The 15618-nt window shown below is 36.6% G+C and overlaps 1 protein-coding gene across 2 annotated transcripts in view; it reads left to right on the top strand.

The window, feature by feature from the left end:
• LOC136025899 (uncharacterized) overlaps positions 1 to 15618 on the top strand; it is a 120250-nt gene that overhangs the window by 76584 nt on the left and 28048 nt on the right. For both annotated transcript variants that reach the window (XM_065701954.1, XM_065701953.1), the window contains one exon: positions 9677 to 9829. In XM_065701954.1, coding sequence (XP_065558026.1) covers positions 9677 to 9829 — 153 coding nt within the window. The remainder of the gene's footprint in view (positions 1 to 9676; positions 9830 to 15618) is intronic.

The following is a 15618-nucleotide window of genomic DNA, read 5'->3' as shown; positions in this document are numbered from 1 at the left end:
GCTACCTCCACAGCTCTAGTCCTACCTTCATGGCTTTATTGCACTGGTGTAACGAATTAACTTAGTGCTCTAGTCCTTGCTGTCAAATTTTGCAATGCCGAAATCAATAGTTATATGACACTTTTTGAAAATGAGTTAAGTTATACCCCCCACACGTGTGGGTGGAATAAAAAACGGTTTTTTAAAAAAACCGTCATTAAGAATCGACAGTTTTTTTAAAAACCGTCATTTTTTTTTAAAAACCGTCATTAAGAATCTATAGAAGCAGAATGCTTCGGATTTTTTATTTCTATTACAATTGTTTTGCTGCTGAAGATTTTACTTTATTATTAGCCAATAAGTGAAAAGTAAGTGATAATTTATTAGCCAATAAGTGACAAGTGCAATTATTATTAGCCAATAAGTGAAAAGTAAAGAAAAAGAAGTTCTAAGAAATAAATTGTATCGAGTTCTCAATTGAGGATCTCTTGCTTTTCGATCATGCAATCAGTGCTGCAATCAGTTGTTAGTCGTAGTAGTGGTATTACTCTGCTATATTCTACACTACTATTCTGTCTAGTTAAGAGGCGGTTTTAGGGGAGGGACAGAGGGGGCATTTTCTCTGGGTGCAGGAATTTTAGGGGCGCAAAATCTAAAGCAAATAATGTAACGGGCAGTAACAGTTATAATATTTCTGAAATTGTAGCAATAAAGTGGAAGGCGCATTTTATGAATGAAAATAATTCAGAAATAGGAAATAATTAATAATGGTTAATTATTTAAAAAAAAAATAATTAATTAATAAAATGAAAAAAATTTTGTAAATAAATGAAATTTTATCTAAATTTGGCCTGAAAATTTCGTGGGAGACAGGAGTGGCGCTAATCAAGATTTTGTCTCGGGTGCAGGAGAGGCCAGAACCGGCACTGGTTTACTTTCCATTGTTATTCTCTTTATTTTGTTTGAATTCTACCCTATTATTCTACATTAATTTGTACTATTGACTATTGTTACACAGAACATAATTCTTTCAGCGCTATAAAACCTAAGATGTATCTTTTTTCCACCTTACCTTTAGTTATCTTTTTATCGGGGAAGCCCCGCTTGCAAGTTTCATTGATCTTTTTTTCCGAAGACGGCTACAGAGAATTTCTGAGTGTCCTAATAACTGTTATTTTGCCAATGAGTTCAAAATAAGGGACTACGCACTTTTTTAGTTCGCTGTATTGATAGGAACAAATAAGTGCTTAGATCAAAATCCTAAGCATTTGGACAGACAACTAATAACCGCCTCCATAGAGCAACTTCAAAACCATAAGTATTTGATCAAATTACTGGTTCGATCATCACTGCGAAATACGTACCGACTAGACTTGGGCTTTGAGAAAATTGTAGAGTTATATCTATAAAGCGAGATTTAGAGTCACGTATGAAATAGCCGAAAGCATGGCGATAAGCAAAGACAAGAGGTAAATAGTAGAGATGTCCAAGCCAGCAACTTTTTGATAACAGACAAGTTATGTGCTTGTGCTCATCGGTCTTCAGTTTTCTCTAAATATGGTTTCATTAATTTTGCCTGGTAAAATGCTTATTACCAGGTTTATTTAGAAAATTTTGTCTTCACAAAAGCAATTCAAGAGAATTAAATATAATTTAGAAAATAATCGGAAAATTTTGTTATGGTCACCAATGATTTTTAAATCTATGATGGTTTAATAAATAGTAATTAATGAAGATCAATTGATCGCTTGAATAAATGTATTGGTCAATAAACAAATTAATACTGTCTTCAAGACATACATAATGCCTGGCGTGTTTAGAGTTGCTTAGTTCCTCCCACATCGCTGGTGCATTAGGCGGGAATGGTGCCTGTTAATAAGGATGTCTGAAGACCTTGCGTCTACGGGTCTTTCAAACACGCTCTCGCCAATCAAGCATCTTTCTCTAGGCTTCGGCCATCATCGCTTACTGCTGTCCATGCCTTCCAATACTAGGAGAACCCATCACCAGGCATTATGGGGTAGTATGCCATCGCCCATCCGGACCAAGTGTCCCAATACCGCCATCTACTACTTAGCATTGCGGAATTTTGTTAACATTGCAGGATAGGCCTGTTGGACATTTGTATTATGAAGCCGAGTTTCCATTTAAGGTTTTGTGGACGAAACTCCATTTAAATCAGCTGGTTAAAAGCTATATACTTATCTAGAAAGTTACAATCGTTGATTGATTTGTCTGTTTGTTTGTTTCGGAAAAGATGGCTTAAGAAGTGCCCAGAACAACAGCCAGTTAACATCTCCTTGGCTGAACGTACGAGGCCTGATATATTTGTATTATTCCACTATATTCTATTATTTCAGGTTGAACTTTACTAGAGAACTTTGACAACTTGTTTAAACATAATATTAGAAGGGATAGGCGCCGAGAAAACCACCATAGGATTAGAATTTGCCTAGGCTGCATTTTAGATGCTATTTGACCTCAGGGTTGTGCAAATAAAAGCAGTAATTTCTACTTGTGATCTATGGTTTCAAGGGTTATACTACTGTGATAAAAATGTATGATAACTCCTGCGCTGTTGAGCCAGAGCTTCCATTTTTACTGATTTTTCGGGAGATAATATGAAAAAAACTTCGTTTTCTTAAAGAGTTAAAGAGGCTGCGTCCCAAAGTCGAACCTTAAAACGTACAGGAATTAGAAGAGGCAGTTGGGGGGCTGCCGCCCCCCAAACCCCCCGCTTTTAAAGACTCTTTTGTACAGGTTTTTTGTTTTTTTGCTAACCCCCCGCTCTTGGCTTCGGAAAGGTCCTCTTTTAATTAACAAAAAATTGAAATGAATGAATAATGGAATAACTTCGAAAAATATTGAACACAAGAGGACAGGAGAACCATTGCGCCGAAACTAGTAATTAGTAACAATGAAGTCCCCCCACAAAAAAACCTGTACAAAAGAGTCTTTAAAAGCGGGGGTTTGGGGGGCGGCAGCCCCCCAACTGCCTCTTCTAATTCCTGTACGTTTTAAGGTTCGACTTTGGGACGCAGCCTCTTTAACTCTTTAAGAAAACGAAGTTTTTTTCATATTATTTCTGTACGTTTTTTCTACAATCCATGGTGGATGTAATTTAATAATTCCTGTACTCCTCGTACAGGAATTAGGAGAGGACCCCCCCCCCCGCTTTTAAATCATTGTATAAAATAGAAAAAAAAAATAGATAGAATGACCGAAATGTTTCTTTTGCTCATAAGAAGCTAATATTCTGTTATCTCTCAAATGATAAGCTGTCCAGGTGTTATCAAAATTTTTTTGATGTGGTGAAAAAAAACCGCCCGTAAGGGACTTGAACCCTTGACCAGAAGATTAAAAGTTCCACGCTCTACCGACTGAGTTAATCACTTGCATGTGTGTAAATATAACTTCTCAATAAATTTTAAAAATTTCAAATTAACATGGGCTCTTATGGAGACGTTAATTAAGTAGCTAATGCGTGGTTTCTGGAAAACAGCGAAGGAGTTATCGGATCGAGCTGAGATTTCGCGGATAAGCTCCTGGGCCGTAGGGGACCTTAACTTGTGAATTTCAGCCCGATAAGACAACGTTAAAAGGGAGGGGGGTGGGTTAGGGGGTCGAAACTTTCGGGGGGTTAAGATTTTCCTACGAAACTTTCAAGGGCACTTACTCGGAGAATTCCACATCGAATGAGTCTTCGTACACCCAGATCCGATGTCGGATGTGACCTGTAGGCGTCTAGGAAAAAAAAAAGAAAATAAATTTTAAGTGGCTATGCGTGGTTTCTGGAAAACAGGGAAGGAGTTATCGGATCGAGCTGAAATTTCGCGGATAAGCTCCTGGGCCCTAGGGGACCTTAACTTGTGAATTTCAGCCCGATCGGACAACGTTAAAGGGGGGCTGGGGTTGACGGGTCGAAACTTTCGGCCAGATTTTCCCCATGAAGGAAAAGTTGGAGGGGGATGAAATTTTGCAGTTGGAGCTCGGGCTACGAAATGCATCCCTCCCCATCCCTCTGCGACCACTGGAACCGAAGATCGCTTAACATTGTCATGTGTCGCCTCTTTATAGAGGCACGAGTGTGCCTCCTTGACATGCCGAATTTCCGATTCATCTCCGGACCAAAAAGAAGAGCCATCAGTAGATGGTTGCAGTGTTTTAACGCCACCACGGTTTTTCACCACCATATGTTTTCCGCCACCTTTTAATTCAGGTAGGTCAGAAATAAACATAGACATAAGAACAGACATAGACACAGATATAGGCAAAAGCATAGACATAGACCTAAACATAAATATAGACATAGACATAAACATAAATGTAGATATAGGCATAGACTAACCTAACCTGTCTATTCCGACCCAACTAATCCTCTTGATGATGCAAGAAATCCGGGGTGGCGGAAAAATATACGGCGGCGGGAAACCATGGTGGCGTTAAAACACCCAATTCCGCTAGATAGCTTTCAGGCTAAGAACTATCTATCGATTTTTACTAAGACGACAGCCATTATTTCTAAGAGCGAAGATGAACGCTATAACACTATGACACTTACGAAGTGTATAATTGTATATTTTATAAGTATATAATAATTCTATATAATAAGTATATTTTCTTGTTCTTTAAATAGTTTTTAGTTAGCGTATGTAAAACTGTTGCATATTGCTGAATCTGTGACGCTTATGCACAGATCTAGGAGTAGCAGGCGTCACACTAATAAGAATTTTTTCAACTTTCAGTGACATTAGGAAACTGTAGTTGCTAAAACAACTTGCAAAAAAAATATAAAATTTTCCACTTTTATCTGTGGTGTTGAGCGAAGAGTTCTTAGTATATAGTCGATATTGTAGTAACAATTAGGGGGGGGGTTGTCATGGGATAGTTGTTATTCTTACAATATGACTATTACCAAAGCAAGGATGGAATGTTCTGCAAGAATCCAAAATAGTTTGAGATCTTGGATTCGCAAAGAACAAGTAGGGACATCTTCTATCCCTGCTCAATTTTAGAGAAGCTCAATATTCTTACAATTCTAGAGGAGAAGAAAGGGTTACTTTGCCATAAATGTCCTTATATTTATTATTAGCTCAATCTCTTACCTAAAATAAGACACGAGGTAGTAGTTTCTTTCAAAATACCCAACCTTTCCCCTCTGAAGGAAACTTTTTTTTCGTTTAACTGAAACTCCCAGAGTTTGATGAGACAGTGAGAAGGTGTATAAACAATGGAAATTACAGGAATAAAAATGAGTTTAATTGCAAATAGTAAATGTTCTATTGGTTTTGAAAATGTTGCCGTTAATTTATAAAAAATTCCGTTTTATGTGAGTTATTGTTGATGTATTATTATTGATAAACAAGTCTGTTCTCGCGACTGTTGATCAATAATTTTTTCGCCATACAAGGCCTAAAACAGGATAGCTCTTTGCAATTAAAAATGCCCCTCCTCCGAACAAAATCTGAGATACGGCCTTGATGACCTTGAAGGCGGTTTTAGAATGACATATGGTAAAATTTAAGCCAGCCTACTTCCCATTTGAGAAATTTTATGAACTTGGTGGATTCAAAACATGCCAGTGTATTTTATGCCGAAACGGATTCTTCTCGGTACGTGACGTACCTGGTGCAAACCGCAAGTTAATAATCCCGGAAATAATGATTTGGTTTCATCATCTAATGTATAGTGTAGCTAGTTTTGCTCTTAGAGATAACGAGTTTTTTTGGCATTATATTATTGTTATCTATCATCAGGACGCAGACGCAGTGGTTCCAGTAACATGTTAATGGCTGGCATTGTTGATATTTTGCCATGTTTTTCACTTAGAGTGTCAGCGTTTTTTGTATTCACTGGAGGTATGGTCGACTTCTTAAAAGGTCGTAAGATATCGTAGCTGTTGAGCATAACCAACCCAAATCTTATCTCTTTAAACGACAACGCAATGAGAATGTCAGTGTTCCCACATACTTATCATGTTTGTCGCCAAGCATTTATTGATCGATTACAGTTGTGAGACTAAATACGCTGGTATACAAGCATGTTGAGCGTCGCTGTATAATTTTGAGATGGGGAAGTTTTTCTTGGCGCGTTGATAATAATTTAAAGCCCTTTAAATGTGTTTATTAATAGTAGTTGCTTCATTAAAATGGAGATGTCTTCGTTTTAAATGTATATATAGAAGGACACACGGCATGGAAATGGTTTCTTTATATATATATATATATATATATATATATATATATATATATATATATATATATATATATATATATATATATATATATATATATATATATATATATATATATATATATATATATAAGGGCACATGGTAAATCCAGGTAAATATTGAGCAGTTCACACAAATGACCTTCGAATAAAGGGAACATTACCGCTCGATGCCTTTTCCGAATACAAAAATCGGTTTCCTCGCCAGTTCAATTTTAAGCCCTCAAAGACGTTACCCCTTGCTCTTATTTTAGATACGGCTTATGTACCTTTGTTAGAATCTCTGTAAGATCTGTCATAATCTTGTTAAAACCGGTTTACACGTAAATTGAATCGACGGTGACAAAGCCGAGGATCAATAATTGTATGGGAAACATATAATATAGACTATATGTCTGGGTAAGGGTAGAAAGGTTAGGTTAAAATTGAATCCGTGAGTAAAGCGATTATTGTATTCGGAAAGAGCATAAAAAAAAGACATCGACTAATATGTTTATGTGAACTAAAAAGAAGAGGTAAAGAATACGACATCGGATTTTACAGTCCCTACCAGCGGTGCTGATCTCCATTTCTTGGCCCTTCAGCCAGTAAGTACAATGGGGAGCAAGGGGGCCAACCATCCTTTGCTTTCGAACACCCTTCCTGTTTACCTTCCCCAGATTTATCTTTGTACCCGTTTAAAGCTGGGTCGGCTCTGGCTGAGCTTACAGTCACGCCACTGATCCCCGCCCCGAACTAAATAATTGGGTACACTAGGATTCGAACCCTCGCCCTCTCTGACAAAGAATCCTAAGTCCAGCGCACTAATTCCTTATAGTTCTAGGTCTCGAATGGAATCGTTTAGTCTCTCCTGGAAGTGGATCGCTGGCCCCTTGCTGTTATTCTGCATATTACAAAATAAGACTTGTTTTCTAACTTCACACTGTCCAAATACTTTACCCCTACCCCCCTAGTGTACAGCTATATAGCCAAAATTATATATTACCCGTCTATTCTGTCGCTTCTCTTTGTCTTGTCTCACGCTAAGCTAAAAGAAACTAGCGAAAAAAACCCAACAGATTCTACAATGCGTCAATGGATGAACAACTTGTGTGGTCAGCACTATATCGTACAAGTACCATTTTTATTTTAAATCTGGTATTTGCTACAATTTTCCTGAATTACTGTAACTTCAAGCTGCAAAGAAGCAGACAAGCACTAGCAAAACAAATTCAAGCATTGGCGGAATAAGAAAAGCTCAATGGGCGATATAGTATAATTTCTTGTGAATTGTAATGTCATTCTTCATTACCATCCTAGAGGGCGAGGTTGTCTCAACATCTTTTGGGTTGTTGATACTGAGGACACAAATATTGACATTGTAGCCTGCCCCCATCCTCTATAATTGCCGACATTCCTTAAATCTTGGTTCTACTCAATAGAAATAATAATTATAGTGTTCTTGTCTATTTCTGTATTGGTTTCGCTATTATGCTGACATTTTAAATTCGCTTTATTACCTGGATACCCGTTCAACCATGTATAATGAATTGTTTATATAAAATTTGGATAACAAGTTTTGTCTAGCCCATCTATGGTATGCATTGAACATGCGTTGTTTTTTGCCTTCAAGGAACTATAACACACCCATGAGGCAAAAAGAATTGTCTTGCTGTGGGTTTGGCAACAGTATTTTTCTTATTGTCATTTTGCACCACGTGCTGGAAACCAGTTCTAGAATTATGAATGCATGACTCCCATCATAATGCTGACTGCCTCAATAATGTTGTTTTTGTGTTTCTGTCTTCTTTTTCGTTCTCTTGACTTTGGAAAATACAGCCCGTAGATATCTGCGGTTTGTGAAAGTCATTAAATTTCGTGTATGCATGAACAAACAGGAATGGGGCTCAATCCTTTTAAAGGCGACTCCGCCCTTAGTGGGGAAATTAGAAAAAATATTGTCGGTATAAGTGTCGGGCAACAAGCATGAAAAAACCGTAGCGTATACTTTTCTATTATGACTGACGAAATATTCGTGTCCCCCCCCCCTCAGCGCAAAAGTTGAAGTCACATAGCCCTTCTCTCCTTCTCCAACAAAACTATTCCTGAAAGTTTCAACTCGATTCAGACTTGAGGTAAAAGGGTAGGCTTTCCAAAACCATAACGTCAGAAATCATCATTTAGGAAGAGAAAATACCCCCTCCCCTTTCGCTTTGACCGAATTCTTTATCCATCTGCATGCGTAAAACATTCTAACATCGAATAATCTTCATAAATGCAGCCTCTACTCATAAATTAGTATTATAATAAACCTAATGTTGGGTTTGATAAACCCCTTTTTCGTGTGGTGAAAGGAGTGAGGGTCTGGTAGAATTACAAAAATCAGTAATATTCTAAATAAATTTCCTGAATTACAAAATAAAAATGGACAATTATTTCCACCTTTTTACTATTCAAATATTGTAGCAATATTTGATTTTCTTTTCACAATCCAAAGCGAGTATCCGGATTGTCAATCGAAAACGCATCAACAGTCTGATGATTGTAGGTAATTATGTTTTAAATTGGCGCAGTGGAGTGATCAGACATTTTCTTAATCATTTGTCTTGTAATTTTGGGGACATTTTTCTGACTCCTCAACCTCAAGGAGCATCAGTCTTTTGCACGCGTACATACTTGTATGCACGTGAGTATTTACGTGGTTGTATGTGATGACTTTGTCAATAATGAAAATTCCAAGAAGGTAAAAAAAAAAAAAATCGGTACTTGTATTTTATAGCGCCAACACTCAAGAGGTAAAGCTAGGTTAATCATAATGAAGAATACCAAAACATAATGAAAATATAATGCTTTAGAAACAAACTTGGGCTATATATTTGCACATTAGGAAGGGGAGGGGGTAAGTTTAGCGGTTCTGTATGCAAAATGTATTAGCTACAATTATTCTACATAGTATGAAGTAAGAATTGTGTTTTAACTTCACACTGTCCAAATGCTTTACCCTCCCCTCCTAATGTGCAAATATATCACCCAAATTATACAAGTTTAATGTATTTTGTCACCCGTCGCTTTTTTCCACTGAGTGTAAGCTAATTGTCTCCAATACAGACAAATAAAACATGTTTGTTCTCGAGTGTGTACCATTCTGTAAACAAGTATCTTTTTTTTTCTTCCGCACTTTCATTTTTGAATCGTTCTGATTCTCGCTGTCCTTTTACAGCACAGTTCATTGTTTTCACCTGTCATTTTTGACACTCTTGATACTTGCTTTAGCGTGTGTGCTAGCCCTAAAATTCTTTGTTGTTCGCCCAATTTATACAAGTTCACCATCAATCGCCCACAAGTCACCCGTGACTTGTTTTCCACTGAGTGTAAGCTATTTGTCTCTTAATACAGACATAAAACCAGATCTACTTAGGTTCTACTTATATGGAAAAGCTGGAGTGTCGGCGCTATAACAGACAAGTACCTTTTTTTTCTCTTATAGCTATTAAAAAGAAAAGAACGGGAGTTGGAGCACTCGATTGAGCTGTTGGCTAGGGACAAAATAGCAAATCAACAAAGATTGGAAGCTCTTAAGAAAGAAGTACCAGAATATGAAATTGTTGACTCCACACCTTCAATCTCGTTTGACGAGATGGTAAGTTTAAACATACTTTTAAGCTTATTATCTTTATTTTGGGATTAACTCATATTTGCTTTAAAATATTCTAAAATACTTACTTTTATCGTTCCTAAATGTGTACCACACAGATTTAGCCCCCATCCCCTAATGGACAAATACAGAGCTTAAATTATTTAAAATTTTGTTTTCAAAACTGTTTTCCCGTCGATTTCTTACCGTTTGTTGTTAAATTAATATCAAGAAAATTCGTGCTATTGAAAATTCATTGAGTACATATAATTTCGGTAATATGTTTGTTCATTGGGGGAGGGGGAGCAAATAGCATTTAGGAATGATAAAAGCAAGTATTTTCGAATGTTTCAAGTATTTTCAGAGTTTTATAGTGTTTCTTAATGGGGAGTGGAGCCACTAAATATGTACCCCCTTACCTTAATTTACATAATGGTTAAGTGTCTTTAACACCTAGCTAATCACTTGATGCTATGCAATGGGTAGCTAAAGTCAATATTTCTCCAGAGTAGGCCTACTTTTACAATCAATTTTCCAGTTGGTTTCCGATCATCACAAGAGAAATATACCACTGTTTTTCTGTGTCTTACAACTGGTGGATCGAGCTGAAATTTCCAATTTTTTTTAAATTTATTTATTTTTTGTAGGGGGTAAGTGGACTCATAGTTATATGTGTAGAATGAATTGTTTTCTTCTTCGGTCCCATATAGGATAAGCTCCACTATGTGAAATGAGGGGGGACTCCACATTCTGAAATGTATTGCCAATATATGAGTTTGTATTTTGTAGTTAAATACTGAACATGTCGACTGGGTTTAGAAAAACGTTTTTCCTATTAAATGAAAGTGCTGATAGTTAATGTTTCTTGGCAGGACAATGCATAAGATGCATAGGGTTCTTGATAGATTCCATGGCAGAGGAATCTACGCATGAAAATGTCAAAAGTGTAAACAATTGATGGTGGGAATTCCCTAAAAAGGGTCAAGTTGAGCAGGCAGTCAATTTTAATTTAACAAGTTATTTGTTTTACCATGTTATTTTACCAAGTTATCCGCAATAATATCGATTGGGTAGAGGCTGTTTAAGTAAACAATGAAGCCACTACAAACGATGCTTTTTGTCTCATGGTTTGAACCGATCAAAGACCTTAGAATACCACAGACACCGAATAATGCCATATTAATCGGTCTGAATGCGTATTTCTTTGTGGGCAGAATACCCCTTGGCAGAATTCCAAAAGCCAATTATCATTCATTTTAATTAATCATATCTTATTACTTTCATCTTAAAATGGCTTAAACCTTTAAATTCAATCCCTTATATGCTCGCAATAAGAAAAAGAGGCTTTTTTTCTGCTCTTACAATTAAAAAATTGGATTTTTGTTTTATATTTTGGAATGGAAATAATAATAAATGATTAATAGTAATCATATTAACAATTAGCTATGTTAGTAAACTCTTTTCTCTAAAAATAGCTTTTGAGGCTGTACAACGAATTTGGATTTATTGAAATTCTGGCGAAGTTTGTCCGTATTTTAAATCACGGTTGGGGGATCAGTTTGAATATTTCCGGGAAATTTCTGTTGGGAGATGAGTGATTTCTGACCAGGGAACTTGTGGATGGGAAAGAAGAAATTTTTTTCGACCCCTTTTGATTGTTAATGACAGTAAAATGATTTGCTGGTTTATTATTTATAATGTGTGTACTGTTTAGTGCGTTTAATGCGTTTTGTGTGATTATTATTTTCGGTGCAGTTAGTCAGAATCCAGGATGTACTACTAACAAGGGCGTATCCAGGATTTTTTGGGGAGGGGAGGGGGTACAAAAAAAACTTAAAAAGCGTTTAGATATTTTGTTACGATTTTACGAATCGAATTTTTTTTTGGGGGGGACGTAATCCCGGTAACCCCCTCCCCTTTGATACGGCCTTTATTGCTAGTTAATGATAATTGCCTTCTGGAACGCATATCTTGCTGAGGCTGTCTTAGGAAAGAAAGTTAGGACCGCAGCTAGGAATGTTAGGGGAAAAGCTTTAAGTGTAATAGAGAGGAGAAGGGGTATGTACAAGAATTCTGGGTAATATATCATATGAAAACATAAGGAATGTAATGAAAGAGGAGAAATGATTAAAATGTGAACTAAGGAGGTGTGAAGTGGAGGCCATGGATAAAATCGTCGAGGATTTGGAAGATGCAGCTAGACTGCATATTGTACTGGCATGTTAATAAATTGAGAGGGAGTAGTCAATCTGGACTTGTCCCAGTTAAAGATGGGAACGGGGCCACAATTAATGATAAGGAAAGAGTTAAAGAGATAAGGATGAGGAAGAGATGGGCAGAGTATTTTGAGAATATGCTAAACCGAGATAGAGTCGCAGGAAAAGATAAAGAGGAAAATGAAAAAGTTTGTGATACCTTGGATGTGAAAGAAGATTTGTTTTGTGAGGAAGAATTAGCGACAAAACTAAAAGAATTACAAAATAATAAGGCTCAGGTTGCTGATAGTGTGGTAAACGAGTTTCTTAAATATGGCGGCTCCGAGGTGAGAAATCAAGCTCCTGAAAAGATTAATAGTCTGGTTTCTGTAGTTAGCAAATTACTTAGTAAAATGATACTTTTTAGACTGAGAGTTACTGTAGACAAAGTTTTAAGAGAAGAACAGTGCGGTTTTAGAGAAGATAGAGGATGTATCGACCAGGAATTTTTACTCTTATGTTAATAATTGAGAAGCGGCTTAGTTATCCAACACCTTTGGTCCTCAGTTTTCATGGTTACAGCGATAGTTGCAACCTAGTATAGAGAGAACAAGAGCCCATAGTAAACAAAAGTTAAAAAAAAAACGCGTTTTGAAAAAAAAACTGCCTAGTGAAAAAAATTGCCATCTGACACTAATTCAGGAATGGTGACAATTATTTCGGTTCGTCTCAAAGTAAACGTTTATTTCGAAAAGAAGTTTATAGTGATTTCGGGAAAAAAGCCTGAAACCCCTCGAAAACGGGGTCACATAAAAATTAGAATCAGCGTGGTCGAAAACCTTATATAGGAGAATTATAGTCCCCCTCCTTGAACAATAAGAAAAATCAATTTTTTGTATCGTTAGCACTGATCCGTCTCCTGTTTGCTTTTTTTTCTTTTTCTTTTTTTCCAGGCCTAGCAGGTTGTACCATAAAACACTAAAATGACACTTTGTGTGCCATTACTCAGGAGATGGCACTAGCAGGCTACCAAGACATCGTAGACAATTTTTTATAGCTCATATAAAAGCTATTGCTCATATCTACCTTCTCCCTATAAATTCTACCATCTGCAAATTCCAAATGGCACTAAAAGCGGCACTTTTGGTGCCATGTATCAAGTGGAAAAGCTGGGACTATTGGGCTAACAGAAATTGTAAGAGTTGTGTTTAATGGCTCATTTGAAAGCTATTCCTTTATACCTAGGTGCTTTTTAGTCAATTCTACCATTCGTAAGTGTGATATAGCACTAAAAACAACAGTTTCGGTGCCACTTCTGAGGTGGAAAAGCTCTGAAGTACACAACAGTTACTATTGTAACAATTATGTTCCCGAACCCTTAATTGGAGGTTTACAAGAACCCTTCTTGTACACCCCGCCTCCCAGTCCCCTTAGTAAGTTTCATAAACCGTCTGCTCATCAGTAAGCTACTGAAACATTAGCAGGCTACCACACCATCGTAGATAATTAATGACTCAATTCAAAGCTCTTACCTACACTTACTAGGTTTTTAAAATTCTACCATCTATTAGATTTCACACATTTCAGTGTTAACTAGTTTCTGGGGAGAATTTGCAATGAACTCTTTGTCATGGTTGAAGCAATAGCTGCAACCTAGTAAAGAGCGAACTACAGCCCATAGTAACTAAAAGTTAAAAAACGTTAAAAAGGTTTTTTTTTTCTTCTCTTTTTCCTGGCCTAACATGTTCCTCGAAAATCAAAAGAGAGATGCTTAAGAGCTCATTCAAAAGCTATTTCTCATATGTACGTGGTTTTTATAAATTCGGCCATCTGCAAGTGCGATATGGCACGAAAAAGGGCATTTTTTATGCCGTTTCTCAAGGGGTGGCGATAGCGGACTCCCAGAACATCTTCGATATATTTTTCGTAGTTCATACAAAAATATTGCTCATATCTACGTTCTTCCCATAAATTTCACCATCTGCAGTTTTAAATGGCACTAAAACGGCACTTTTGGTGTCATATCTCATATGGAAAAGTTGGGGCTAGGGGCTTCCAGAACTATTTAGAGTGATATTTTATGGCTCATTTGAAAACTTTTGCTCATATCTACGTGCTTTTTATCAATTCCGCCATTTGTAAGTGCGATATAGCACTGAAAACGACACTTTTGGTGGCACTTCTTAAGTGGAAAAATCTTGGAAGTATAAAATGGTATCATTGCAATAATTACGGTCTAAACCCTTAACTGGAGGTTTGCAAGAATACCTCCCGCATGTTCCTCCTCCGGGCCCCCTTAATAAGCTACGCAATTAAAGTTCTACAAACACCAATGTATTAAATTATATTATTAGAGGTGTGGTTCTGTTGTACAGCGCTGGACTTCAAATTAGATTGTCTAATTTGCGTTCTAATCCAGCTTGGATTTTTATTTTCATGGTTTGTCCCTTCTTATGATTACTTTTCAGATAATCCACTATTTTTACAAATGTGATGCACTCATTTTTAAAGCATATCCCGGGAAGGTTAATTTTAAACCTATTAGTCATATCTACGTGCTATTTATTAATTTTACCATCCACGAGTGCCATATAACACTAAGAACGACACTTTTGGGGCTACTTCTTAAGTGGAAGAGTTTGGAAGTGTAAAACGGTACCATTGCAATAATTATGGTCCAAACTCCTTAACTAGAGGGTTATAAGAACCCCTCACATATACTCCCCCCCCCAAACCCTCTCAGTGAGTTTCGTAAATTGCCTACTTATCTTAAAAGTAAAAGATTATTGCGAAAAAAAATTAACTAAAACTAAAAACTTTTCAACTAAACATTTACCATAAATTCAGCTTGAATAACCAACAGTTTTGAATTGATTCTTCAAACTTCACTCTGCGATGAAGTCTGTGGGCTAGTTCTAACGGTGGTAATTGAGGGGAAGGGACGTCCTTGCCCCCTTATTTTTTTGTTCCTGTCTAGGTTTTGAAAAATAACTTTTTTGGTTAGTTGATTGGAAAAGGCACTTTTTCAATTGAAAAAATGGGGGAAACAACCGAAAGTGCACTTTGTGGGAATGTGCAGTCAAGCCAAATTTATAAAAAACGATTATGTGTAAATATAAGCTTTTAAATGAGCCCTTAAACAGCTGTATTGTTGCAGTAGCATTCTAGTTCTGCTAGTCAGTAGGCGATTTATAAAGCCCTGTCTTCATTATGGCTTTTTCAGGCGAAATCAGCCGAGTAAAAATAGCTTTTTGTTCATCGAAAAACAAACGTTCTTGAAAAACATGCATTGTTTTGTGGAGTATGGATGAAGAACCTTATATTATTGACTGACAGCTTTTCGTTGGTTCTCAGCAGTATTTTCTAGAGGTGTCCTATCTCCACTAGATCGGTAATAATTAAAAATTGTATTAAAAATAAGTTTTCAACTGAAACTAAGGAGTGACATTAAAACTTAAAACGGACATACAGTACTCCGTATAAATAAAAAAGATCATGGCACCGTTGTTTCTACATTAAATTTTAATCAAAAACGAACAAAGATTAATTTAAAAAAAAGTAATTCCGAAAAGTAAAGATCAAAGTTGAAACTTAAAACAG

Source organism: Artemia franciscana, chromosome 4 (genome assembly GCF_032884065.1).
Source record: "Artemia franciscana chromosome 4, ASM3288406v1, whole genome shotgun sequence".
In the NCBI taxonomy this organism is placed as follows: domain Eukaryota; kingdom Metazoa; phylum Arthropoda; class Branchiopoda; order Anostraca; family Artemiidae; genus Artemia; species Artemia franciscana.
The sequence above is the reverse complement of the archived record's forward strand: the minus strand, read 5'-3'. Positions and strand labels throughout refer to the sequence as shown.